The sequence below is a fragment of the Cynoglossus semilaevis genome, chromosome 9, assembly GCF_000523025.1.
Source record: "Cynoglossus semilaevis isolate Cse_v1.0 chromosome 9, Cse_v1.0, whole genome shotgun sequence".
In the NCBI taxonomy this organism is placed as follows: domain Eukaryota; kingdom Metazoa; phylum Chordata; class Actinopteri; order Pleuronectiformes; family Cynoglossidae; genus Cynoglossus; species Cynoglossus semilaevis.
In genome coordinates, this window is record NC_024315.1 from 14,594,650 (window position 1) to 14,619,037 (window position 24,388).

A 24,388-nucleotide genomic window follows, 5' to 3' on the forward strand; every position below is an offset into this window, starting at 1 on the left:
AGACAAACGTCTGTAGAAGTGTTGTGGTTGACCTGGTGACTCACTTTGACTGAAATCCAATCCTACTCACCTGGACTGTGGGCTGCAGAGACTGTGTTGCTAATGCAGTCGTCTTTAAGGGTCTCTGTGTTCTCCTCTGGCTGTGGGCTGCTGGGGGCTGAAGAGCCTGTCTTTGCTACACCCAACACAGACAAACAGACTTGACTTAACTTCTCATCATTAACATGAAAAAAATCACTTAGACAAAAAGAGAACTGTACCTTTCATATCGTTTTTCAAAACGATAATCCTCTTGTGGCCGTGACCCTTGATCCAAACCACCTGTTAACAAGACACGTATAGAAAAAGGTATCAGAGAGATGAGTTTTCAAACTTTAACAGTGCAACTGAGACTGTAACGCTGACGCTAAATCGGGGGGTGTCTACAATCTGGCGATACGATATGTATCACAATACAGGGGCAACGATATGATAAATATTGCTACATACTGCAATGCTATAGGCATGATAATGTATTGAATTTTTGAACAATTTAATTGTAGAAAAAATGTTAGCAAAATTGGAACAGAGGGAATTACTTTTGCAATCACTAGAGAAGTAAACACAATAAAATACACCAACACAATGAATATTTGACTGTTAATTGTTAATAAAATATATATATAACATCCTACCAATAATTGATAAAGCCCAGCAGCAGTGACAAGAGACACAGACTCCTGTATAAACAGCTGGGGTCTTTCTCACCTGTGGTATGGCACTGAGCAGCTCATCAACGTTAGAGTAGCCATAGCAGCGCGGCTCAAGGCTGCAGCCTGTGAATTTGTCATAAGCTCCCTGGAACTCGGTGAGGAAGATCTGGTTGTAATGGTAGGTGTGGAGCAGGGCGCGCATGTTGCGAGCAAACTGGTAAAGTCTGGTTAGTCTCACCCACTCCTCACTGTGACCAGCAGCTGAGTCGTCAACTTTGCTGTTCTCTTCACTTTCTTCATGGTAAAGCTATTGGAAAGGGCGGGGGGCATGTAACAAACAAACTGTCCTTTATGTCATTATTTAGCATTGAGCTAGTTGAATATTCAAATTCTAACATTCTGTATTGGTTTTTAGAAACAAACAAAAAGCAGCATTTCTTTAAAAGCTTACCTCCACAAGGTAAGGTAAACTCTTGAGCAACTCGCTGAGTGAGAGAAACCCATATTCACATGGGTTGAGCTGGACTCCATGGGCAGTCAGATAAAGGAGACTTAGGTTCTCCACCTTCATACCCCGGGCGACCTGCTCCTCCTCTTGAGACATGAGCAGGGACAGCAGCTGGGAGGTCAGGAGGCGTAGAGACTTCCTGTTTATCAACTGCACTTCACGACCTTCTGGACTGTCCACGACCTTAGGAAAATTAAATAAATAATAATAAAAACTCTACAGTGGTACTGAGGATGCACAGGTATGGCGTGGTACAACCAAGAGATGGTTCCTTGCCTTCACAACATGACAGAGTTTTGTGAGAAGCCCTGGCAGGGAGTTGGCGTCGTAGTCCTGCAGGCGGAGAGCGTAACCAAAGGTCTTGCTGTACTCAGTGAGCAGCTGGCTGACAAGAAGGCTGGAGCTTTTCTGAGCCCGCAGCAACTTGACCAGCTGAGCTGCCAGGGCTTTGATACGCTCCACTTCTGTCAGACTTAACATTTTCTCCTCACCACACTCCAACACCTGACCAACATACACGAACAGCGACACACAGACAGAGAATCAGTATCGTAATGACATAACATTCTCTACATTATTTGCATGTTAGTATTTTCAATAGAAAATTAAATCAATAAGGATCAGCTTTACAGCCTTCATGTTGAAAAAAAAAACAAAACAGTGAACTCCACACTTCTTGGTCCTCACCATCAGAACTTCAGGTATGGCCTCAAACAGTTCCATGAGTTTGGTGAAGCCGTAGTAGCTGAGCTTGCACTGGCGCCCGAAATGGTGATGATAGGTGGGGATGAATTTATTGAAGGGCATCCTGCAGTGGGGCTGGTGACGGAGGAGGTCGACCACCTCTTTGGCAAACTGCTTTGTTCGCTCTATTTCCTCAGCTGTTCGATCTGCAGGAAACATTTAAGGACCTTTTAAAATGTAATTTTACCTTTGACTCAATTTTAAGGCGTATTCAACTAGAAGGTCGCGGGGCACATGCAGCCCAAAATGAACTTGACTGTGGTCATCTGAGAAACGTATAGAGAAACTGACATACATGACTGCAGGAGAACAGACCATTAATGCAACATTCTCATTAATCAGATCACTACCATGAAACAAAATGGACAGACAGGTGAACTCACCTCTCTTGGGAACACTGATGACTGTGTCCGTGGCCTGTTGTGTTATGGTGATGGTTTTGTCAGGGATTTCAGTCAGCAGATCCATCAGATCACAGAGGCCGTAGTCAACCACCCTCCAATCCCTGGAGAAGCACCTGGTAAGGAAGGTAAATAATATTCAACATACACAGACAACTGATAAGCGATACCCGTTTTCAGACATAAAAGGTCAAAGCAACTTCTACAAAATAAAAAAAAAAAAGCTGAGTAAGTGTGGCTGACCAGTGGTACGCCTGCATGAAGTCATTGATTGCCACTTGTTTGCTGGCTTGAAATTTCAGCAGTTTGAGAAGGTCCTGAGTGAATCTCTTCAGTTGAGCTCGATGGGTGAGCGTCAGTAAACGCTTGGTTCCCATCCCCAAGATCTGCAAAAGTGACCAAACAATAAATACACAATATACAGTATAGTATATGTCAAGAACAATCAAACATATAACGACTGCCCCTTGAGTAGATCATCTACCTCCACCTTACCCTATATGCTGCCACCTATAATCTCCACCTCACCTCCCTAACGGCTCCACCTGAACTGTCCTGATCTGCTAATTTCTGATCCCATCCATCCTGGTCACTACCAGCGAAGATTTTAGCATCTTCAGCACCACCTCCAGCTCAGCCTCATCTCTATCCCGGTCATCTCTAAACCACCATCATAGCAGGTCTCACTACAGTCCTAAGCCTTCTTTCCACCTTCCTGCAGCCTTTCTTCACCTTTTCTGTCCATTACTTTGGATACTCGACCTGAAGTACTTGAACCATGGTTTTACGTTTTAAATATTTTGACCCACTACCTGTAAAACATGTGGTACGGCCTCCAGCAGCTCCAGAAGTTTGGTGTAGCCGTAGTCAGAGACCCGGCACTGCTTGGCGAAGTGATGATGGTACGAAGGTATAAACTTGCTGATGGGTATCATGCATGAAGGCTGACTCTTCAACAGGTCTATGATCTCTCTGCTGAATTGAATGAGCTGAGGATTTCCCACTGGACTTTTGCAGCGCTGAATCCACAGCTCTGTAAAAAATAAGTACTAGTTTAAAGTGAGGTTCTAACATCTCAGACCAAACACAGAGAATATTTTGGTAAATCAGAAATCATACCAGAGGCCAGGGTTGGTGGTTTATTGTGGACCCACTTAATGACTTTGAAGCCGTTCTGAGCTGTGACGATGGTGATGCTGGGGACACAGGTGATCAGGTGCTCCAGGGACACTCCACCGTGCAGTGTCTCACCACCCACCTGCAGGGGGCTGAATTTAGCTTCATAGCAATCTGGGAAACTGAATGAAAAATATACAGAATTATTGGTTTTGAACGCTCAAGAAATACATCAACCATTTTTGTTTTGTTTGAAATTTGAGTGGCTAAATTGAGACATTTCCAGATTTCGGCTGAAAAAACATCCACTCAGTTGTTGAAACAGACATAAAAAGTAGTCAGAACCCTGACAAAGTCCATTTTGAGGAATATTTCCCCATTAAGACTTAAGGCTGTTACCTCAGAAGTGGAAGGGTTCCATCGTGTTCCTGCAGCAGACTGTGGACTTCTGAGGCTAAGGTGCGCAGAGACATCACAACAAATGGGATCTTATAGGAATCAGGATCAAAGTCCGCCTCACTGCAAACAACAAAGAAATCATCAGCTCGGTGAGAGTGGAGAGAAGTTGTCTGATCCATTTGTTTGGTCAGGAGCGTGGCTTTTCTGAAGGACTAATCACCAGTGTACCTGAAGTCTTGTCCGTAGTGTTGTTTACACACCGGCTCGTGATACTCCAGCTCCTCAAAGACCACAGGGCTTCCACTGGCAGAAGAACCTTCCTGGGACTGAGAAGATCCGAGCGGACTCTGACGGATCTGGCTGCTGGGCAGAAGGCACACGAGCCTGGAGCCCCCCTGTTCCCGCACAGCCACGACCTCTGGGAGTCTGTACAGATCTCCAACGACTAGCTTACGTGAATATCTGCAGAGGATATGTGCAGAAGTTTAGTCAGTTACATAATTTCCAAACAAACGTCATACAATTCAAACACACCTTCAAACAATTCACTTTATAACTTGTCTCTAAGAGAAAACCAAAGACTGTAAATCACAACCATAATTATAAATCACCAGTGTCAGGTTCTTTCAACTTAAATAATGAAGAAAGTTGGACTTTAAAACAGAGAGAAAAGCAGAAAATCTACTTTTTCTCGTAGATCTCAGTGAACTTGAAGAGGGGAAGGCAACTGGCTGGAGCATCCTGGAGAATAGTGATGATCTCTGAGCTGTGAAGTGACAAGGGTGAATTTAAACAACACACACATAAAAAAATAACTTTTGATTAAACAATTCAAAAACAGTTTGTACCTGAGCAGGACCAAGGATTTGCTGCCCCCTCCTGTGGTCAGAGAAACCTGGATGCGTTTGCCTCCGATCTTGTAGCGGTGCAGACCACTGACGGCACTAATGGCCTGCTGCAGAGACAACATGTGAACGGTGGCCTTCAGCTGGTAGTCAGTGTGAGGGCTGAGCTCCACAGCTTTAACCTGGTTATAACAAAAAAAAAGAAAAAAGTTTTTGGGTCATTAATACTCATGTTTTAGACAGAATCTATTACAACAATGACTTTAGAAAGACATTAAACCTTTTGGAAATTTGTCTGAAAGGGATTAGGATTAGAACTCACCCGTCCATATCGAGCGAAGCCATCATGCAGCATCTGCTGCAGGTCTTTGCGGGACATTCGATAGTCCAGGTTGCCCACCTGAATTTCTGCCCCCTCTGAAAATGGCTCCTGTTGACTTTCAGGACATGGACTGCGTGAGACAGTAAGGATGGGAGAGGAGCGGCTGGACAGGCAGGGGGATGCACTCCTACGGTTGGACAAAGACAATTGTCTCTTTAATATACAGTAGCTACATTAGTGATCTTAAAGGATGTTTAGTCATCATGGTGTCATTTGGTTCTTTTTTGGCTGATCTGTGTAAACTGAATGGAATGTGGCTAAATGGTACCTGGAGGACCAGGAGCCCTGGGAGAGGACTAGGGGGCTGAAGCTTCTGTGCAGGTTTAATTTACTAAAGGCTGAGGGAGTGCTGATCTGGAACTCCCCAGAGCCTCTTTCGCCTTGGTTCATGGGTGATTCAGTCACACTGCAGGGGTTAGAACTCTCCCTTCTGTGTTGAAGGACAAAAAGTTCATGGCAAAATGTTTTTGTTTAGAAAGATATTTAAAATAAAAGACAGATCTTAAAGTGAGATCAGATCCACTTTTTCAATCTTTACCTCCTCCTGTACGTGGACTCTCCAGTGTAGCCAGGTTTGGACAACTGTCCCAGGGAACCAGTCTCAGCAGAGCTGTGTGGAGAGGAGGAAGCAGGACGTCCTTTGTCCGTCTGGTGAAAGGCCGTTCTGGACTTTCCCTCTACACCACCCTGCTCCTGATTAGCACAGATATAAAGTGTTGATGCGTGTGACATGGTGCTACAATGTTAAGGCCATTAGTAAAACAGTACTACACTGTTAATACTATAAATACATCAACAGTAGAATAAATAAATCACAATAAATAAGCTGCACAAATCAAGCTCAGAGGTAAAAACAAAAAACAAAAATCAGAGGAGATTTCTGACAAAAATTAATTGGGGAACTTGCATGGAGAAGTACATCAGCAATGACACACAAGCCAGAAGAAGAACACATGGAGCTCTACCAACAACTACAAACAGGCTACATGCTAGCACAGGAAAACGAAAAAAAGAGGAAGCAAGCCACTACAAGCTGTTAGTGTCAGAGCAGCAGTAAGGACCATGGCGGAAAAAGCTAACGCTAATGAAAAGCAGGCCAGACAAGAAGACAAGGCAATGGAGCAGAGGCGGAAGCAGGCACAGGCGAGACTGCTGACCTGATGGGGCTTGGCTGGAACACCACCGGGAGGCCCACTGCACCCCCTCCTAGGGCTGTAGGGCCTTTCAGGGGTGCTGCATGGGCGGGCCGCTCGGCGTGGCCTCCTGGGTGACCTGGACTTCTCCAGGGGCAGAAATGAGAAGGAGGATATTGATGGTGGTGGGGGGAACAGTGAATCCTGGGACTGACTGAGCTGGGGCGCAGCTCGAGACAAAGAAAGGGGCTGAGACTGAAGCTCGGGCTCAGGACTTGCGTTGTCTCTGGGCCGTGGGGAGAAGGAAACACTGATCCTGTGGCCAAAGACATCCTCGTTTTCCATTCGCTTGCGGGCACGTGAGGCTGCCTCAGGGCTGCTGAAGCGAAGCACCGCAGTGCCCTGGGACATGCCAAGCACCTTGCCGCCGCAGTTGTCAGACAGACGACGGAGCCTGAGCTTCACAGCATTCCGCAGGTTCTTGTCACAGTTGACTGGGAGGTTGTGCACGTAAAGGAGGTTGAAACTGGGCTGAGGGAATGGGAGGAAGAGACAACGAGCCTGTCTGGTTTGTATGATTTAGACTTTAGGGAAAACACAGATCAAGTAGTTTGGAGTATAGCTCCAGGTGCTAGAGCAGAGGTCTTGAACTGGTGGCCTGTGGTCCAGCGGGCCAAGATTGTTATTAATTCATAAATTAATTATAAAAGTGTCTCACCGTCTGCCTTCTTGGTCACACGATTTCACTTATGTAAACAGAATGCAGTTGAATGACACACTTTCCAGAATTGAAGTGAAGCATTCTTGAGGCCTACCTGTGACTTGACGAGCATTCGTGGTGGCAGATCAGCAGTCATCTCCTGAAAGGTCACATGACGATGGCAATGCTGCAGCAGAGCTGGAGACGTGTGGTTGCCGTGGATCAGTATGACCTGGAAACCATGGCGATGACGCAAGTCACTCAGCTCACTCGCAAAGTTTACATCCGCTGTTAGTGATGGAGATCACGGTTTTTAGAACTAAGTCCTTCAACGAAGTAAAAGTGTAGCTGATTATTGTTCATATAAACTGAACTCACAAGAGACTAATATAACAGTAGCAGGTGCAGTGTGGGTTTCTGCAAAACGTCGTAGGCTCTGGCGAAGTTTGTCATCTGCAGCGTTCTTAGCTGTGGCATTGATATGTGCGACAGTAACCTGGCGGTGGAGCAGATTTTTAACTAAACGTCAGTTTCAGAGCATAAAAGTATTAACGCAAAATAAACTTTATTAATGACTCACTTAGAATTTAAATAAAATTAGGGCAGGTACCTGGCAGTTGTTGAGCTCCTGAATGACAGCTTTGCTCTCCTTGCTGATATCACAGACGCAAATGAATTCGGCTTCACGATGACCCTGAAAGAAACGGCTGCGAATTCTTTGAACAACTGCTCCGGCAGAGCGACCACTCGGAACACTGCAGTTCTCAATGTCCCAGAAGACGCCCACTGGTGGGATGTTCTCTGGACCGTTGCTCTCTGGTGAACCTGACAGACAGAAACATAATTAAGGTTTTACAATCATTACATTCATGACTATATCATATAATATACGTAAACTATACTATCCGTGACCCAAAGAGGTGACCAACTGTAGTGTTTTCTACAGTACTGTCAAAAACACACCCATACTCATGGTAACAGCCTTGTTACCCATTCAAGTTTAGCACAAGGATTTGTAGATTTTGTGGAAAAAAATGAGAGAAATGTAAAAAGAGCAAACTATTTCTCTTTAGAGATCTTACACCTGAATGAAAGACTAGAATTAAAGATAAAAGTAAGGACCACGCTCACCAAACTTTTGGCCAGTCTTGCCAACACTGGTGGACGGCATGTGAATCATGCCCTCAGAGGAAGTACCACAGCCATTGCAGATAGGGATAGTGATAGGAGCAATGTGTGGGACAGGAACATTGGGCCACACCTTATCTGATTCTGATGTGACACCATTCACTGACTGCAATCATAATAATAGAGTTCTTAGGTACAAGACATGTTAATGACGTTGGTTCAGTGATAACACAGTGACTGAGGTGATCCCTGTGACCTAAAGTAACATTCATGACACAAGTTAAAATAAGGCAGAGTAAATAATAACAGCTCACCTTCAAAAAGCACTCCTGACAGTAGTGTGCCCCCTTTAGAAAAACCGTACGTTCTACATTCAGGTGCATAGGATTAGAGCAAAAGTGTGCAGAGGTGGTTGTAGTAGTTATGGTGGTTGAGGTTGGGTGGTCACCGAGGGTGCTCTTCTGGGATCTTATGGCTGACGGGCTGCAGTCCACACCACAGGTATAGTAGCCAGAAGAGGCCAGGTAAGAGGCAGGTGGTGGAGCAGAAAATGCAGAGGGCAAAGAGGAAGCCAAAGGGGCTAAAGAAGGGAATATGGAAGGCTGACTACACGGAGGAGGTAAAGATGAACAGGTGTGAAGAAGCCCTGAGCAACAGGGTAGGTTAGGGTGTGAGGAAACAGGCTGAGAGGTAGCAACAGCAGAACGCAGCTGGGGTGGATAATCAAGGCTGAGCAAATGATCTGGAGCAGAACGTACACTGCCACAGCTCAGCTTATTTTTGTACTGGTGAATGGATGACGTGACCAAGCCAGACCCAGAACTGCTAAAACTGCTGTTGCTAATGGGAGCTCTCAGAGAGCGCGGGGCCATCAAGAGAGAGACAAGGCCGTCATTGTTGATGCTGCTACCAACAAAACCTCCACCATCTAATACCCTCTGTCCATCTGTGCTGCAATAATCACAGTGGGTACAAATGCTTACTTTGGGGCTACTACCATCTTGATGCTGTTGTTGTGGAGGTGGTTGTTGGTGTTGGGAGTCTGTAAGAAGCTGAGATGGCAGAGGCAAGCAGGGGTGAGTAGGGTGAGGGGCCAGAGAGGGGGGCTGGGATGATTGGGAGGAAGTATGGTGTGGTGGAGGGGGGACATCTTTTAGTTCCAGAACAGTCTTTCTGCTCTCCATGTTACTGTTCTGAAAGGGAAATCATTGGTGGGCGGTTAAAATTTGAATTAGTTCAGCCACTGAGTATTTAAACTAAAAATATCTATTTGCACAACAGCCTCAATGCACAGGAGAGCTTATTTTAAGAGCAACATCTGGCTCGATAAGTTTGATATAATTTCCTGTTGCAATAAAATATTAGAAGACATTTGATTCTGAGATGTTTCCCGGCAGGTCAGGGAGGTCAGGGAATTCCAAAGTTCCACGTCTTCTACTAAGCCATTCATACACTAACAATTAGCAGAACGTAACATCTTCTCAAAGTTTTGTTTTAGTTTTCTGTGTGTCCAAAATATCACTCCCTATTTACGATGTCTGTAAATGCAGTGTGACCAATTGTCAAAGTATAAATCTAGCAGTTTAAAAAGCAGAAAAAAAGTGCAACAACTTTTTTAAATGTAAAGAATAATTAGCAAATAAAAAAAACATTAAAACTATGAAAAAGGAATTGGTAACGTTACTAAACAAACTGTTAAGATTATACACACAATTGGGAAAATTATACAATGCTACAAATAAAAGCAAAAAAAAAAAAAAAACAGAAAATTGATGGACAACATAAAAACTCCCTCTGAGAGACAAGTTATGGAGAGTAAGTGAGGTGTAGTGCAATGATGTACAGGGAAAGAATGTGGGTTTATCATTTTTAGAAAATGCAGCAGGTAAATACCTACTTCTTTATCTGTGAGGTGCGGGCCAGTTGTCTCAATGGAGGAGAAGCAGTCTTTGAGTTTCCATAGCAGGGTTGAGGCCTCCGTTTTGGGTTGACTGAGCCATGGGAAGGGATTAGCTTTGCTCGGGGATCTCTCCTTCCCCAGTCCTTCCATCATACAACCTAACGAGATCTTTCACCATACTGTGTCCTCTCTTCTCTCTCATGCTTTCCTTTTAAACGAAAAGGAAAGTTAAGATAGTCTGGCTAAAACAACCGCTTGCTACTTCCTTTAGTTCACACTCCTCTGGGGTATTGACACATCAGTGTAAAGTGCTGAGGGACTTGTTTACGACAGTGGTAAAGTTTCATTTAAAGGAGCTCAATAAAAAATAACTCTGTTTGCAAAGCAGAGTCTGCGAACCTTGACCAGTCCGTACTATTTACTCGACATGTTTTTCTCAACCATCAATCAAACGAACCAACCTGCAAGCCGCGTTACTTCGTGTGAACTACCGTTTTATTAAAAATATCTAGCGAACAGATTTAAGATGCTACTGATGTGAGCTAGTTTGAAATGAATTGTTTGGACGCAGCTATCGTCGCGTTAAGGCTAACAAACGCCGACTTAAATATGACTTAGCATGTTTAATAGACATAAAGCTGCGCCGCTAGTTTTTTTATGTTATTGTATTAGAGGAAAAAATGTATTTTTCTTGACAAAAACAATGCTACGGTACCTGAGAAGATCTCGTATTCACATCTTCCTCACAGGACCATTTCCCTCTCTCGGTTCCTTAACAAACCCGCACCGTTTTGTAACCTGCGTCTGCCAGAAAGCAGCAACGAATGTCGCAAATTTCTAACAATGGCTGTAGCTACGAATTGTCGAAACTTGGATATTAAATATTAGACAAACGTTTGTTTCACTACTATTCAAATGCATATGAATGTTTGTTTTTGAACTGTATATACAAACCACGTGTACATAAAAAGGCAATATTCGGTCATTTACCAGAACCTTTGATTAAAAGGACAAAAGAGGCTTAAGAGTTGTAATAGCCAACTATTTATTGGTTTGGACACAGAAGTCAGACTGAAGTAGTAAATTACCGATATCATTCAGGGAGTTTCACAAGTAAACAGTTCCAAATATAACATTTTTTATTTATTTATGTATCAATTGTTTTTCTTTGCCATTTCTGTATTATTTCATTCCTTTATACATTCTTTCTACTTGGTTTGCCTTTTTTTTTTGTTTTTATTGCTTTGTTTGTTTAATCCTTTTCTTTTTTAGGGCGTAGCAACTAAAAAATTAAATAGCCCGACCAAAGACGAAGGAAACAAATCAAAAGGATGCCAACTGCCATAAACATTACAGAGAAAAATACAATTCCTCAGTGTCTACAAACAACAGTCGTGGCTCAACAGTTTGCATTTAACCTCAAAGTAAATTGTCCGATCGTTAAAAAAACCAACAAGGCTACAATGTACTGTTAATAACAATTAAGCCACACTGTACCATCTGTAGCATCAGAAAATCTTTCTGAAACGGTATCTGCCATGAAAAAAGTTTTCCATACATAACTTTAATGTGGATATTCTGAAAAGACCTGATGTAAATTACAATAAATACAATAAATCGTATTAAATCAAGAATATTAAATCATTCATTACCCACAAGAGCTGTTTCATGAACACGTCATCAAGATACAACGCAGTGCAGATACAATAGAACACGTTTTACAATGACTATCTGTGAAAGGTTTGCCCCAGGAAACTATTTAAAAGGTTATGGAGCTTTATACCCAACCATTACGTATTCAGTTTTCATTTATTTTTTATTGTATAAAAATTACAAAATGTAATTCACTATAATCGAAAACACTTTTAATCAATTTTAAACTAACCGGATGAAAAAAATAATTGATTTGATAAGGTGGTGAGCACAGTTTTGAGTTTATGTTTCTGGACAGTGTGGCAGGTGCACTTAAGAGTTAGCTGCGCCCACTAGTGGTTGTCAGGCACTCGTCCACCTCGCAGCGGCTGCAGACCGTGGTGTCTAGGTTGCAATAACGGGACAGCGGGTCTCAGCAGTGAGTGGACATGGTTCCATCATAACATAGGATATATTATCCATTGTTTCACGTTGGTAACTTTTATCCGTCCAAACCTCGGAGGAAGTTTTCATTCAGTTCTTTGAGAGAAATCGGACTTGTCCAGCAGGTGATTTAAAGGACCAAACCGGCGATATTTGTTCCCGTCCGTCATGGCGATTGCTCACGTAGCCACGGAGTACGTTTTCTCCGACTTTTTGTTGAAAGAGCCCACGGAGGCCAAATACAAAGGGCTGCGTCTGGAGCTGGCCGTGGATAAAATAGTGACGTTCCTGGCAGTGGGGCTGCCTTTGTTCCTCATATCTCTGGCCTTTGCTCAGGAAGTGTCAGTGGGTGAGTAGTTGAAACTGGAGAACATCCTCTGAAAAAATACACATATATATATAATTTAATTTTGCACCGGTCCGTACAGAGAAGCCTCGCCTCCATTGTGTAATGTAATGCAGTGGATTGTGTGACCAGATACAGAGAGTCGGTGAAGGCTTTAGAAGGTGTGGTCCAAGTCTCCACCCTCTGTCCCCCACGCCCTGAGACACAACAGAGAGCGAGGCATGTGCTGCTGCTGATGCTGTTGCTGCAGACTATGATGATGCTGATGATGCTGCAACGTACTGGCCAACAGTCCTTGTTTATTCAAGCCTTTAAACACAGTTCGCACCTTTCGTTTTGTCCCAAGACCATATGGTAAAGACGTTCAGTTGCGCTAATGCTAATAATTAGATTAAAAGATTAAATTAAACATGTAGTAACTCATTCTTTAAAAATATCTGGCTACTCAAATGAATAGTGGTTTGTGCTTTTGCCTTACAGCAAGGAGGTTACAGATTCGATCCCTGATCCTTAGAAACCGATTTTTTTTTTAGTTTGGAGTCTTTCTTCGTTTGTGCGGGTTTTCTTCAAACATTCTTATTTTGTGCACTGTAAGGTTCACACACACGGTGAATATGAGTATGAATGGTTGTTTGACTTTCAAGATTCATTGAACGGAATTCCTTTAAGGTGTTTACAAGTTTGCTATAAATTGTGACAAAGCATCTCAGTACAATAGAAAAGAAGAAAAACATAGAGATTAAAGGTCATGTTTGGTGCCTAAAACATGACATTTAAATAACACTAAATTAAAAAGTAGTTTTTATCCAGCCTATGCTTATTTTCATAAATATAAATGAGATAGGAGGCTAAGGATCATGGGGTTTGATCTAGACTGATGTCAATGTTGTCTGGTGGGGTTGACTGTAGTTTCTGAATAGACACAAGTTTTGAAACCGTATTTCTAAAAACCACATTGCAGTGTAAGTCAGCTGTTGGTTAGGTTTAAGTACTGTTTTAGTCCTGACTGATTCTTCGCTGTTGTCGTTCAGGAACCCAGATCAGCTGCTTTGCTCCCACTAACTTCTCCTGGAGACAGGCTGCGTACGTGGACTCATTCTGTTGGGCTGCAGTGCAGCAACAGGCCGACGGCCCCCCACTGTGGCTGCACAAGGTATACAAACACGATACTGCCACAGACTGAAGCTGCCAAACTGACAGGAGTTACGCATTAACTCTAATGGATTTCTTCATCTTCTCCTCTTCATTCTCTCTCTCTGTCTCTGTCTCTCTCTGTAATCGGCTCAGTTCTTTCCATACATCCTCCTCCTACTTTCCATCCTCATGTACATCCCAACACTGTTTTGGAGGTTCACTGCAGCTCCACACCTCTCCTCTGACCTCAACTTCATCATGGAGGAGTTGGACCGCTTTTATAATCGCTCCATCAAATTAGCAAAGAATCTGGCAACCAGCGCTGATGCACCAGAGGACACCCAGAGGTACAGTCAACACCATTCTGGGGAGGGAAGTCATACCATAGCTGAAACCCACACATGCTGACAGGGTTCACCCTGCTGCTGCTACAGTACCATTGCTGCTATTCAACAAAGTGTTTTAGTGTGTAACCTTCTTCTCTGTTCTTCCTTCCCGCCATATTGATTCATATTTTCCAACAGTGCTTTGGATCTGACTGAGAGCTGCTTCAAATACCCATTAGTGGAGCAATATTTGAAAACCAAGCAATTGGTCCATTATCTGGTGGTCAACTACCTGGTGTGTAGGGGTGTGACCCTGCTGACCCTGCTGCTGGCCTGCATCTACCTGGGCTACTACATCCAGCTGGCCTCATTCACTGACGAGTTTCCCTGTGACCTGCGAACTGGGGTGTTGAAAAACGACACTACTGTGCCCCCTGCAGTCCAATGTAAGCTGGTGGCAGTAGGTGTCTTCAGACTGCTCAGTTACATCAACCTAGTGGTGTATGTGCTCCTGGTTCCCCTGGTGGTCTACGCCTGTGTTGGACCCGCGCGTCAGAGCTCCAGTTTTCTGCGGCCGTATGAGATACTACCAGGGTTTGGCACCCTGGGTGTGGTCAAGCCCTTATACAATGACCTCAGTATTTATCTGTTGTTCCTGCATGAGAACCTGAGTCAGCTAAAATCCTACAAGTGTTTGCAGGTGGGACACAAATCTGAAGTGAGATCATTGTTAGTGTAACTGTCATTTAACTATAAATATTATCCCCAGGTGCTGGAGTTACTACAGGAGGCTGATGGTGAGGGGTTGGACACCATGTGTGTGCTTCGAACTCTGGGCCAAGTGAAGACGGATGTTATAGACTGTAAGAACACATGCTCACGAAGGGACAACAGAAGCTCTAAAAAGGCTGAAGAATGACTCCCTTAAGGTGATGTTAAATTCCCTACGTACTACGTATTTGCAGTACATGCTCACGAGATCTGTAAAATGACAAGACAATAATGTAATTTTTGTTGAAAATGTATCCATTGTCATTACACTGCACTGATTATGTATCTTAAAAAGGATGCAGTCTTCCTGCAGGAGAAGGAAACTATAGTTACTGCTTTACTCCACAACACTGGTTCATATAAAACCGTTGGTTTACTAAATGGATAAATACTGTTGACTTTAAATTGAATTTGTTTCTATTCTCTCAGCCTCCCTGGTTTTGTCGCTGAACAAATATTAAGATAATGATACATCCTGAAATGGACAAAATTAAGACATGGACACGTTAATATCTGGTAAGGTATAACACAGGACTGTCAACGCAAATGCTGCAATCCTCCTCACAGAGGTTTTGTTTTTTGCTTATTTCCTTTTACCTGTAACATGTAAAAATACACTGAATTAAGTATGTCCAAAATTGGATGGATTGGTCAAGACAGCTTGGTGTGAGTATTCCAAATACCAAGTTCATGAAATACTTCTTCCTCTGGCTCTGACCTGTGTCTTCAGAACACTTCAACACAAAAAACACAGTGTGCTTTTGATTCGTTCTAGCCATAATTAAAATGTATTGACATTTCTGCACCGCCAGAGCAACATAAGCAAAGACATGACTTACTGAGTGGATCTAAAACAAGACATATGTCACATGGATCTGACTCAATTCTACTGTATAAGTTAGAGTGTTGTTTGTAAAATCCTTCTGGAGAAGTAACAAAGGTCCCAAGCTCACCTCTGCTTGAAATAAAATTTATGTTTCATAGTATTTTTTATGTATTTTTTAATTTTCTCTGGAATTTCAATGTTATGATTTACCCTTTAATACGTTGTTCTATGTAACAACACCAGTCCTGCTGACATGAGCCAACACGTGTTTAATTAGGGAACAAGATGGCATGATAAATTTGTGTGTGTTTTCAATTTGGTGTAACTGTAATATGACAACAGTAGTGGACTCTGTATGTTCATGTTGAATGTAAAGCAATATCCTGGATTTTACCTCCCACTCTGTTGTCTTTGTTAAACAAATAAACAATGTTTTTGGTGTATTTTTAACAACCGTTTTTCATGTCATTTCTATTTAAAATAGCTAAAAGTTAGTTTATTGGTAGCTACAACAAATTATAGCTCAAGCTATATCGACAGTCAAACCTTAATAGAGAATGTAGTTAATTAAGATACATAAGAAGCATACATAAGCAATTCAAATTGTGGGCATAGACAGTTTAGAAGAAGGTGCCATAAAATGATCTCGACTCACTCTGAAAATGTTATTTCCATTAATTAATTAGAGCATCTTGAACATACTTTTAAAAGCTTTTGTTAATGACAACAATACAACAGTAGGAGGCGGAAGTGTTCACCAAATACGCTGATTGGTTCATCTTTTCAATCGTCATCCAAGTTGCCCAATGATGATGGAGAACTGAAGCCTAGTTTGTTTTTGGTTGGAGAGTTGCATATCGTTGTAACTGGTAGCGAAACACGATCGGAGATTAGTTTGTGCAAGTCATAATACGACTCGTTTTTGCTCTTTAATAGATATTAACACTTCGTACATATTTTCTTAATATTGGTTTATTCCAACCGACCCGCAATTTGCAGGTAAGTCCACTTGGGTTTTGTTCAATTTGTTCAATCTGTTCTGGTGTGAGTGGCTTAGCCACTAGCTACGTTAGCTTAGCTTTGAGAGTGACGGTATGAAGCATTTTCCAAAGTTATGTGCAGAGAAATTAAACTTTAAAAATGACTCAGGCCCGTATAGTTTTCTCTAAGTTTTTAACCTAGACATGCAAACACATACCCGCATTCAAATAAACCCTGGCGCGGTGGCCTATTTTAGCTCACTTTGTTAGCAATGGAATTGAAAGTTCTTTGTGCAGCTTACATGGCTGTAATACGATTTCTATTGCAGTTCGCCGAAGAGCCCCCATCATCCGGACACCGTGTAGACATGGTAGAGCCATCAGCACGCGACTTTGCATCCCTAGAAGAGGAGCTGAGCTTTTGGAAGGAGCAGGCACACAGACAACAACAGAGGTAGCAATAAAAGGCTGCATAACTCTACACAACAAAGACTTTGGAACCACTATAGCTCATTAGCCAGGAGATCAACGCTGTTCTGTCACTTCAGGGCAGACGAGTCTCAGGAGGAGCTGCAGGAGTTTCAACAGATGAGCAGAGACTACGAAGCAGAACTGGAGACGGAGCTGAAGCAGTGTGAGGGTCGAAACAAAGAATTGCTTTTAGACAACAACCGACTTCGCAGGGAACTAGAAAACATGAAGGTAATTTATTTCAATAAATAAATACAAGGACACACCTACACAAACACAAGCAGCTTTTCATCAGTGACACTGCCTGTGGGGGGGAAATGCGACATAGCTCAAAGCAGCTGACTGCTATTTTTGTTCAGTGGTGCTTCAAAAGACTGAGACAGTGAAGGAATTAAATGCAGGATTGTTCTGCTTATGTAAATGCTGTAAACACAGAGACAGAATATCCCCAAACACTGTGTTATCTGACGGGAGGGTGTTGATGGGAAAAATTATAGTTCTTGTTTAGACAAAAAACCCCATTGTCATTCAGTTGTTATTGCTGTTTGTAGGAGAAATTTGAGACGCAGCACTCAGAGGCTCTGAGGCACATCTCAACTTTGGAGGAAGATCTGGCAGAAACCAGTGCCATCAGAGATCACCTGCAGAAATACATCAGAGAGCTGGAACAGTCCAACGATGATCTGGAGAGGACCAAAAGGTCAGCGTCCAAACAATCGATTACCACTGTCCATGAGTTACATGCCAGGATTTTTATTAAACTCCCACCATATCACAAACAGTCAAACAGTGAACTGTCCTCTGTGTTCCAGGGCGACCATCATGTCCCTTGAGGACTTTGAGCAGCGCATGAACCAAGTCATTGAAAGAAATGCTTTCCTTGAGAGCGAGCTGGACGAGAAGGAAAATCTCCTGGAGTCTGTGCAGAGACTCAAGGATGAAGCGAGAGGTAAAAAGTACTTCAGCACACAATGATGTGAAAATACTGTTGTTTAAGGTGACACAGATAGTTGTCCATCCATGAAACTGGCTTTTTGCCTTTGTCTTAATTGCCTTAATTAGACAGAGCTAGAGGAGGGAGAGGTGAAGAAGAACCAGAACAGAAATGAACTGAGCAACAGAAACTTAAATGGACAAAATTAAAAACCAACCAACTTGAAACATGTTGATAGACGTAAAGGAAACCTTTGTTTGTTGTGGTCCAGTGTCTGATAAAAAAAGCGGACTCTCTGTTTATCTGTTTGTGTCAGACCTTCGTCAGGAGCTAGCCGTACGTCAGAAGGAAAGACGTCCATCCAGCAGCCTCGGCAAAGACGGCGATCGACCTGATCTGTCATGTCCATCCTTCCCAGTGACGCCTTCTAAACCTCTCAACTCATATGCCACACCTCCGGCTTCTGCTATACGACGAGGTATTAAAAAAACCCCACCCATGTCTAATGGCGGTACTGTGAGACCTATTTACTAGCATTGTGTGAAGAAAGCATTTTAACATTAGGGTTCTGTTCTCAGGTGACGGACTAACAGGGACTCCTCTCACCACATCTGCCAGAATATCTGCACTTAACATCGTTGGGGAGCTGCTAAGAAAAGTTGGAGTAAGAGATTGAGTACATTTTTATGTTTATGACATTTATATTTTGTGAATCTTGTAAAGTCAGAGACCAGCGGTCATCCTGAAGATGTTTTATTTTTCTTCGTCTGATTCTTTGCTTGGTGTTCACACATTAAAGCTTACTCTAATTTTTGTTTTTCAAAGAACTTGGAGTCCAAATTAGCTTCCTGTCGAGACTTTGTCTATGACACGTCTGTAAACAGAGCAGCACTCCAAGCTGCCCCGGGGTTTCCTGCTGGTTTGGAAGGTAGCCCTGCCGTCCCGGCTGCCAGTCTGAGCTCCCCTCCACAGTATGATAGGTAAGGAAGGAATATGAAATATTAAATGGTTAAATTAAAGTTGTGGAGATCATGAACGTGTGCATTTACATCTCTGGAAAACAAATAAAGAGCTTGTCTTTTAAATGTTTCGTTGGAAGTGTTTTTCACCCTTGGTTAGACATGTCTTGAAGCACTGTGACCGGTACTTTTTCAAATGCAGTATAGTACTGTTTTAAATGCTAATGTCAGAACTGTGTAGGGTTGGTACATTTTTACTTTTAAATTTTACTGTGCTTTAATACCATAGAACGCCCCTGGGGGCTGTAGAGAGTTTGCAGAGGTTCAAAATAACTGAAATTTCCCACAATAAGGACATGCACTGATTTGATATTGTATTTCAATAATAACAATGTTTTAACAGTGGGTGTTTCAACATGGGAGGGGTCGGGGGGACAGTAGTCCTATATTCTAAAAGGAGTGCTGCAGAAAAAGTTTGGGAACCACTGCTTTAGAATAACAGTACATGTGTTGTCAGTTGTAAGTTAATCCATTATTAATAATATATATATATTTTTAAAATCTTGTCTTGCAGTTTAGTGAAGAGGTTGGAGTTTGGACCTGCTCCTCCGAGAGGATCTTCACAAGGGGCACAGTCTCCACAGGGAGGAGTTAAAATCCTGTTGTGAGACGAGCAAAAGATGAGCTGTCCTCTTTCACCGATCTCAATAACTCCTCCTTTCCCCCTTTCTCCATGATAAACTACAGCAATGGGACTTTTCCAGTGAGCTACGTCTGTCATTGACCCAACTGACCCGCTCCAACAAGCAAACCACTGTGTTCACTTCTTGATCAACGCACAGACTCCAGCTGCCTGGGGCTAGAATCATAGCATATCTGTCACATAAAGCAGCACTACAGCTTGTGTAACACCAAGACAGGAAGTGACTGCTGTAAAACACTGACAACTGCTTCTGATATGTCGTACCTTAAAAGAAGAAGAACCCTCTCTGATAAACCAGATAAAACACCTTCAGGATTTGAGGACAATTTTCTTCCCAGAATATATACGGAGTGCAGCTCCTGCACTTGCTCTTTCTTTTTCAGTTAGCTGAAGAATAGAATGAAAAGTAGAACAGGTTATTTTTACCATGCAAAAACCAATCCTGTAGCAGAGACCAAGAGACTAGTGTTAGGAGATGATCATGTCTGTGACCAAGTGTAACCTCAGGCTAATGTTACTGTCTGTGTATATATATATATATATTGATATACAGTATGTGTTTATGTAGAGTTAATGCAAACAAATGGATTTGTACTATATTTTATTTCCAGAATCAATAAGTGATATTGATAAAAGAACTGGTAGATTCTTATTCATTCCCATCCCTGGCTGGGAGACAGACGTAGAAGCACTTAGATTGTGCATTAGGTCATTACAAAAGTTATTGTAAGGCTATGATGGAAAAAGAAATGGTGATGAGGCAACACTTGGTGACATCAAGTTCTTACTGTGACTCCCAGGGTTCATGGTCGCCTCTGGAACAGAGAAGGGTTTACATTATCCAGTTTGGTGAAACCAAATGTGTGAGTTTTAATAATCTCAGAAGGGACATTTACTAAGACTAGTCTTCAGAGACTCACAGAAAACCTGACACCTGTGAATGGACTCTTCGTCCTACTTGACGTCACTCTTGAGTTGAGTTGACCTCAGACTCTGACTCAGATATCTGACATGCTCACCAGTGTCTGATGATTCTCATCACTCTGTCCAAACATTTCTCACAGTGGACAGAACTGCACTGGAGCATAACTAATGGACGGTGGGACTGGGAGAACATTAGCTTCATCTCATGGACATTTACCGTAGTGACTAAATACTACTCATAAAGCACCGTGCTTGACAGTCGAGCTATGACCTTTGACCTTTCTCATACCAACACACCATTTGTGACCGTCATCTTAAACCCCTGTGTAACTGAGTGTCTGCCTTCAACAACTGAGGAACTGAACCCAATGTTTCTGTTGGTCTGCTGCTGATTTTTTTTTTCTACTAATCTTTACCAATGTGTGAAATGTTGCTGAAATTCAAACTTTCAAACACAACATTAAACATTAAAAAGATGAAACCAAAGGTTTTTTTTATTGTCTTTATTTATTGTGCAGGTGGTTCAAAAATGAATAGAAGTGAATGGTGTCCTGTAAACTTCAGTAGAATACAGGCAGGGGCTGTACGTAACCGGGGACATTTGAACATGTAAAGAAATGGGTGCCTCAAAGTTTCAATTCAACAGTTTATAGTTGAAGAAAGAACATTCAGTTATTCTCTTTGTGAACTAAATTAATCTTCGTTGGTAACAGAAGTGTGGAAATAAAGAAGAAAATCCTCACGGTTTGAAGAGCTAAATAATGGTTTCACCAGGATACATATGACATATGACAGCACTGGTCAGACCGTCTGACCCACCACCTCTGTGGTCGGGCTCTGAAACACTAACAGCAGTCACAGGCAACAGGAAGATGGACGCTGGTCACAGTTACACACCTGCAAATGTACACACGTCTGTACTATGGAAGCAGATCACTGTAGTAATGAGAGGCAGCTACTGCATCATCGTGTACCACAAGGTTACACAGGAGAATATCAGTCATTCAGTGCAGCACAACACAGTGTAGAATTTAAACATTTAAACTGCAAAACCCACATCAGCACAGCCTTCAGTGAACCTGCTCTCCACTAATCCTGACGTAGCTGAGAAACGTGCTCTGAAACAAGAAGACAGATAAGTATGCGCTCGGAAATGGAAGGAAAGAAATGTATATATATTTATGTTTTATAATTGATATCTTCTGGGGGTTGGGAAAATAAAGTGGCAGACCCTGTAAGGTGATTTAGTTAAATTGATTTTTTTATAAACATCCCTTCACTCCATAGACTTTGTGCCGTTGAAGCTCTGGGAGTCAGCGTCCTCCTCTGAGGCGTCGTCCACCACCCTCCGACCTCCACCCATACGTCGGGGAGCACTGCTGAAGGAGGGTTCGTTTCCACGCCTGGAAGCACAGGTGCAAACGTGTTCACTTTGGCAGATTTTCAAACGGACCCACTGACTGTATATAAGAAATGGGCGGAGCTACGTGGTTGGAGACGGTAGTTTGGCTGGTTTAGATCTCGTTCAGGAGCATTTGATGTCAATGTAGATTAGATTACAATTAGGGCTGTCAAAAGATTTAAATATTTTAATCTAATTTATCACAAACCACATCATTTAATCACAGTCATGATTATGATTGTGATTATTCATTTTCATTATGATTTATTATCATTATTATTATGATTATTATGAATTATTAATAATATATTAATAATATTAATATAATATTAAAATAATTAAAATAATAATAATAATAAAATAAAAATAATTATAATAATAAATAATTATTAATACTTATTAATTAATAATGAATTATTATTATTATGATATTATAAATATCATAATATGATTATTATGAATTATGATTATTCATGATTCATCTTGAATAATCGACCAAATCCACATTCCTAAAAATGTCAAAATATTTTTTTAGTAAGTTTTTGGAACAGAGACCAATATCAGCAGGTAGATGTTTCTCGCCTTATTTTATTAGTACAAATCCAAATGATGGAAGTATTATTATGTAAAAGTGTTGAGAAAAATAACCATTAAAAATGTCTCTTCATAGAGTTGGTGGATTTTAGTCATTACTGTTCATCTCATTTCTTTCAGCCCTAATTATAATGAAAATAGATGATAGTGATTTAGCACCTTTGAATCATCCAGCAACTAATTCCATCCAGTGTGTATCCCCCTGCCGTACCTTATCATCATCTTTCCGCTAAATGGGATTGTAGTCCAAGAAACTGTCATCATGTTCTATTGAAGACCTGAACCTTGTGAACAAAAGTTCCAGGTAAAGTTCTCAGGACTAACAGAGTTACTTTTGATACTAACTAAAAACCTTCTGTCTTCTTTGAGAGTCACAGTTACAGTTACATCCAGTTTTTATATACAGTCTATGATGACGGCTTCTGCTGACATACAGAATCAACAGGTGGCGCTGTGATTGAAGGTTAGGCACGCTGGTTATGTTTGTAACTCATTTACCTCCCCGGCTCAGGGAAATGAGTTTGGTTTACTGCAATAAACCAAGCACTGAGACAAATGTGGCCGACCAGAAAAATGATAGAAATATAGGATCGAATAATAATCAACTGAAAAGTAAATCTGCTTCTGATGAACCACATTTCCCTCAGCAAGGCTCAGAGCCAGAGGTAGAAGCAATAAGACGGTGCATCATGTCATTACAAAAGTTGAAGTCAGGGTTTGATGAAGAGGTGGTGATGGGGCAACATTTAGTTGCAGAAATACCTGCTGTGTTACTCCTTGGGTTCAGGGTTGCCTCTGGAATAGAGATGGATATATATTTGTATATTTGTTTGTGTTTGGTAAAACCTGCTTCATTTTATTCCTTTAAATGTCAAAGTGTCTGTAAACTACTGTGTGTATTTTCCACGTTGTAATATTTGTAATACTTTGCAGGAGTTTCCCATGAAAGTTTTACTCGCATTGTATTTACACATGTAGTCTTCAGGAAAAGTTTTGTATTATAAGCAGTTGTAAAAACTGATCCCAGTCCAGTCCTTTTCTCAACCCACTTCCTTCTTTTTGTTCAAGCATCAGTAGTATCATCAAGTTGTCTGCTTTTAAATTGTAGTGTGTTTTTTTTATTTGTAACATTTTCAAATCCTTGTACCCTGTTAGATTAAAAAAAAACTGTAAAAAATACTCTAGACATTAGTGGACATCCTCAAACAGACGCATCAGCCCTGGGTCCTACCTGAGTTTGCTCTTCAGTGAGTTGACCTCGCGGCTCATGGCCTCGTTGGACTCTGTGGCTTCATCCAGCTCTCTCTGCAGCTTCCTGCGGGCGGCTGTGGCCCGCTGAGACTCCTCCTCTGACTCCTCCAGCTGCCTCTTCAACTGCTTCATACGAGTGTTGGCCTTTTCTGCCTGTTGTAAAAATCAGGAATGTAACTTACAACTTGGACTTACTCACTGCCTCATCATTATTCTCTTACAGAGAAACTGACCATTGGACTCTATCCAGTATTTCAAAGTGCAACACAGTGTCCTCTAGTGGGCAAATATAGGGCGGAGAACTGTCTCAACTGTCTGTGTAGTTTTCTCCATGTGTTTTCTCAACTGTCTGTGTAGTTTTCTCCATATGTTTTCTCATAAACAAACTCAGTCCAAAAGTAAAGTGAAACATCTCTAACTCAACTGAACTGGGGGCTGAGGGCGGCGGTGGGGTGGATGTACTAAACCTACTGAAGCATTTCAATGATCAAATGAAACTATTTTAAATCTTCTTCATGGGCAAAATTAAATTAAAACTGACATCTAACTTTGGACCACATGTGAAGGGGTCATGGGCTATAAATGCCCCCTGGCCAATTTGAGACACCTGAACTATATGAAACTAATGTTCCTCCACTACAGTGTCCTACTTGGTAGTACCTGGTCTTTGTACTGCTCTGCCTGCTTTCGTTCGTCCTCGACCTGCATCATCAGATCCTTCAGCTTCTTGTCCTTCTGCCGGA

The 24,388-nt window shown here is 41.9% G+C and overlaps 4 protein-coding genes across 10 annotated transcripts in view; 2 read left to right on the forward strand and 2 right to left on the reverse strand.

Moving 5' to 3' along the window:
* marf1 (meiosis regulator and mRNA stability factor 1) overlaps window positions 1-10,842 on the reverse strand; it is a 14,284-nt gene extending 3,442 nt beyond the window's left edge. Inside the window, exons 1-25 of one of the 4 annotated variants that reach the window (XM_017035249.2) lie at window positions 10,664-10,839; window positions 9,946-10,156; window positions 8,363-9,241; window positions 8,052-8,214; window positions 7,531-7,745; window positions 7,299-7,416; window positions 7,036-7,208; window positions 6,245-6,751; window positions 5,626-5,780; window positions 5,356-5,517; window positions 5,028-5,214; window positions 4,709-4,887; window positions 4,546-4,626; window positions 4,089-4,322; window positions 3,861-3,980; window positions 3,465-3,643; window positions 3,158-3,378; window positions 2,589-2,731; window positions 2,328-2,461; window positions 1,888-2,090; window positions 1,477-1,704; window positions 1,144-1,383; window positions 748-999; window positions 261-321; window positions 71-175 (exon numbers count right to left, since the gene is read on the reverse strand). In XM_017035249.2, the coding sequence (XP_016890738.1) occupies window positions 71-175; window positions 261-321; window positions 748-999; window positions 1,144-1,383; window positions 1,477-1,704; window positions 1,888-2,090; window positions 2,328-2,461; window positions 2,589-2,731; window positions 3,158-3,378; window positions 3,465-3,643; window positions 3,861-3,980; window positions 4,089-4,322; window positions 4,546-4,626; window positions 4,709-4,887; window positions 5,028-5,214; window positions 5,356-5,517; window positions 5,626-5,780; window positions 6,245-6,751; window positions 7,036-7,208; window positions 7,299-7,416; window positions 7,531-7,745; window positions 8,052-8,214; window positions 8,363-9,241; window positions 9,946-10,101 (5,095 nt within the window). In that variant the 5' untranslated portion in view covers window positions 10,102-10,156; window positions 10,664-10,839. Of the gene's footprint in view, window positions 1-70; window positions 176-260; window positions 322-747; window positions 1,035-1,143; window positions 1,384-1,476; window positions 1,705-1,887; window positions 2,091-2,327; window positions 2,462-2,588; window positions 2,732-3,157; window positions 3,379-3,464; window positions 3,644-3,860; window positions 3,981-4,088; window positions 4,323-4,545; window positions 4,627-4,708; window positions 4,888-5,027; window positions 5,215-5,355; window positions 5,518-5,625; window positions 5,781-6,244; window positions 6,752-7,035; window positions 7,209-7,298; window positions 7,417-7,530; window positions 7,746-8,051; window positions 8,215-8,362; window positions 9,242-9,945; window positions 10,157-10,663 lie in introns of those variants that run through there. The other 3 variants (XM_008317417.3, XM_017035250.2, XM_017035251.2) reach the window with 3 other exon arrangements.
* Window positions 10,843-10,983: 141 nt separating this feature from the next.
* LOC103384057 (pannexin-1) lies at window positions 10,984-15,820 on the forward strand. Of its 2 annotated transcripts, XM_008317421.3 has the most exons (6): window positions 10,984-12,373; window positions 13,402-13,523; window positions 13,658-13,851; window positions 14,029-14,530; window positions 14,600-14,759; window positions 15,031-15,820. In XM_008317421.3, the coding sequence occupies exons 1-5, from the start codon at window positions 12,193-12,195 to the stop codon at window positions 14,747-14,749; spliced, it is 1,149 nt and encodes a 382-aa protein (XP_008315643.1). In that variant the 5' UTR covers window positions 10,984-12,192; the 3' UTR covers window positions 14,750-14,759; window positions 15,031-15,820. The 2 variants fall into 2 exon arrangements, with proteins under 2 accessions (XP_008315643.1, XP_008315642.1); XM_008317420.3 differs by having other exon boundaries at window positions 14,600-15,820.
* Window positions 15,821-16,432: 612 nt separating this feature from the next.
* nde1 (nudE neurodevelopment protein 1) lies at window positions 16,433-21,060 on the forward strand. Its single transcript, XM_025058210.1, has 8 exons — window positions 16,433-16,861; window positions 16,956-17,109; window positions 17,430-17,578; window positions 17,691-17,827; window positions 18,129-18,290; window positions 18,391-18,476; window positions 18,638-18,792; window positions 19,346-21,060. The coding sequence occupies exons 1-8, from the start codon at window positions 16,680-16,682 to the stop codon at window positions 19,437-19,439; spliced, it is 1,119 nt and encodes a 372-aa protein (XP_024913978.1). The 5' UTR covers window positions 16,433-16,679; the 3' UTR covers window positions 19,440-21,060.
* Window positions 20,887-24,388, reverse strand: part of myh11b (myosin, heavy chain 11b, smooth muscle) — a 28,408-nt gene continuing 24,906 nt past the window's right edge. For 2 of the 3 annotated variants that reach the window (XM_025058208.1, XM_008317425.3), the window contains 2 exons: window positions 23,626-23,798; window positions 20,887-21,801 (listed from right to left, as the gene is read on the reverse strand). In XM_025058208.1, the coding sequence (XP_024913976.1) occupies window positions 21,675-21,801; window positions 23,626-23,798 (300 nt within the window). In that variant the 3' untranslated portion in view covers window positions 20,887-21,674. Of the gene's footprint in view, window positions 21,802-23,156; window positions 23,190-23,625; window positions 23,799-24,388 lie in introns of all 3 variants that reach the window. The other variant, XM_025058209.1, reaches the window with a different exon arrangement.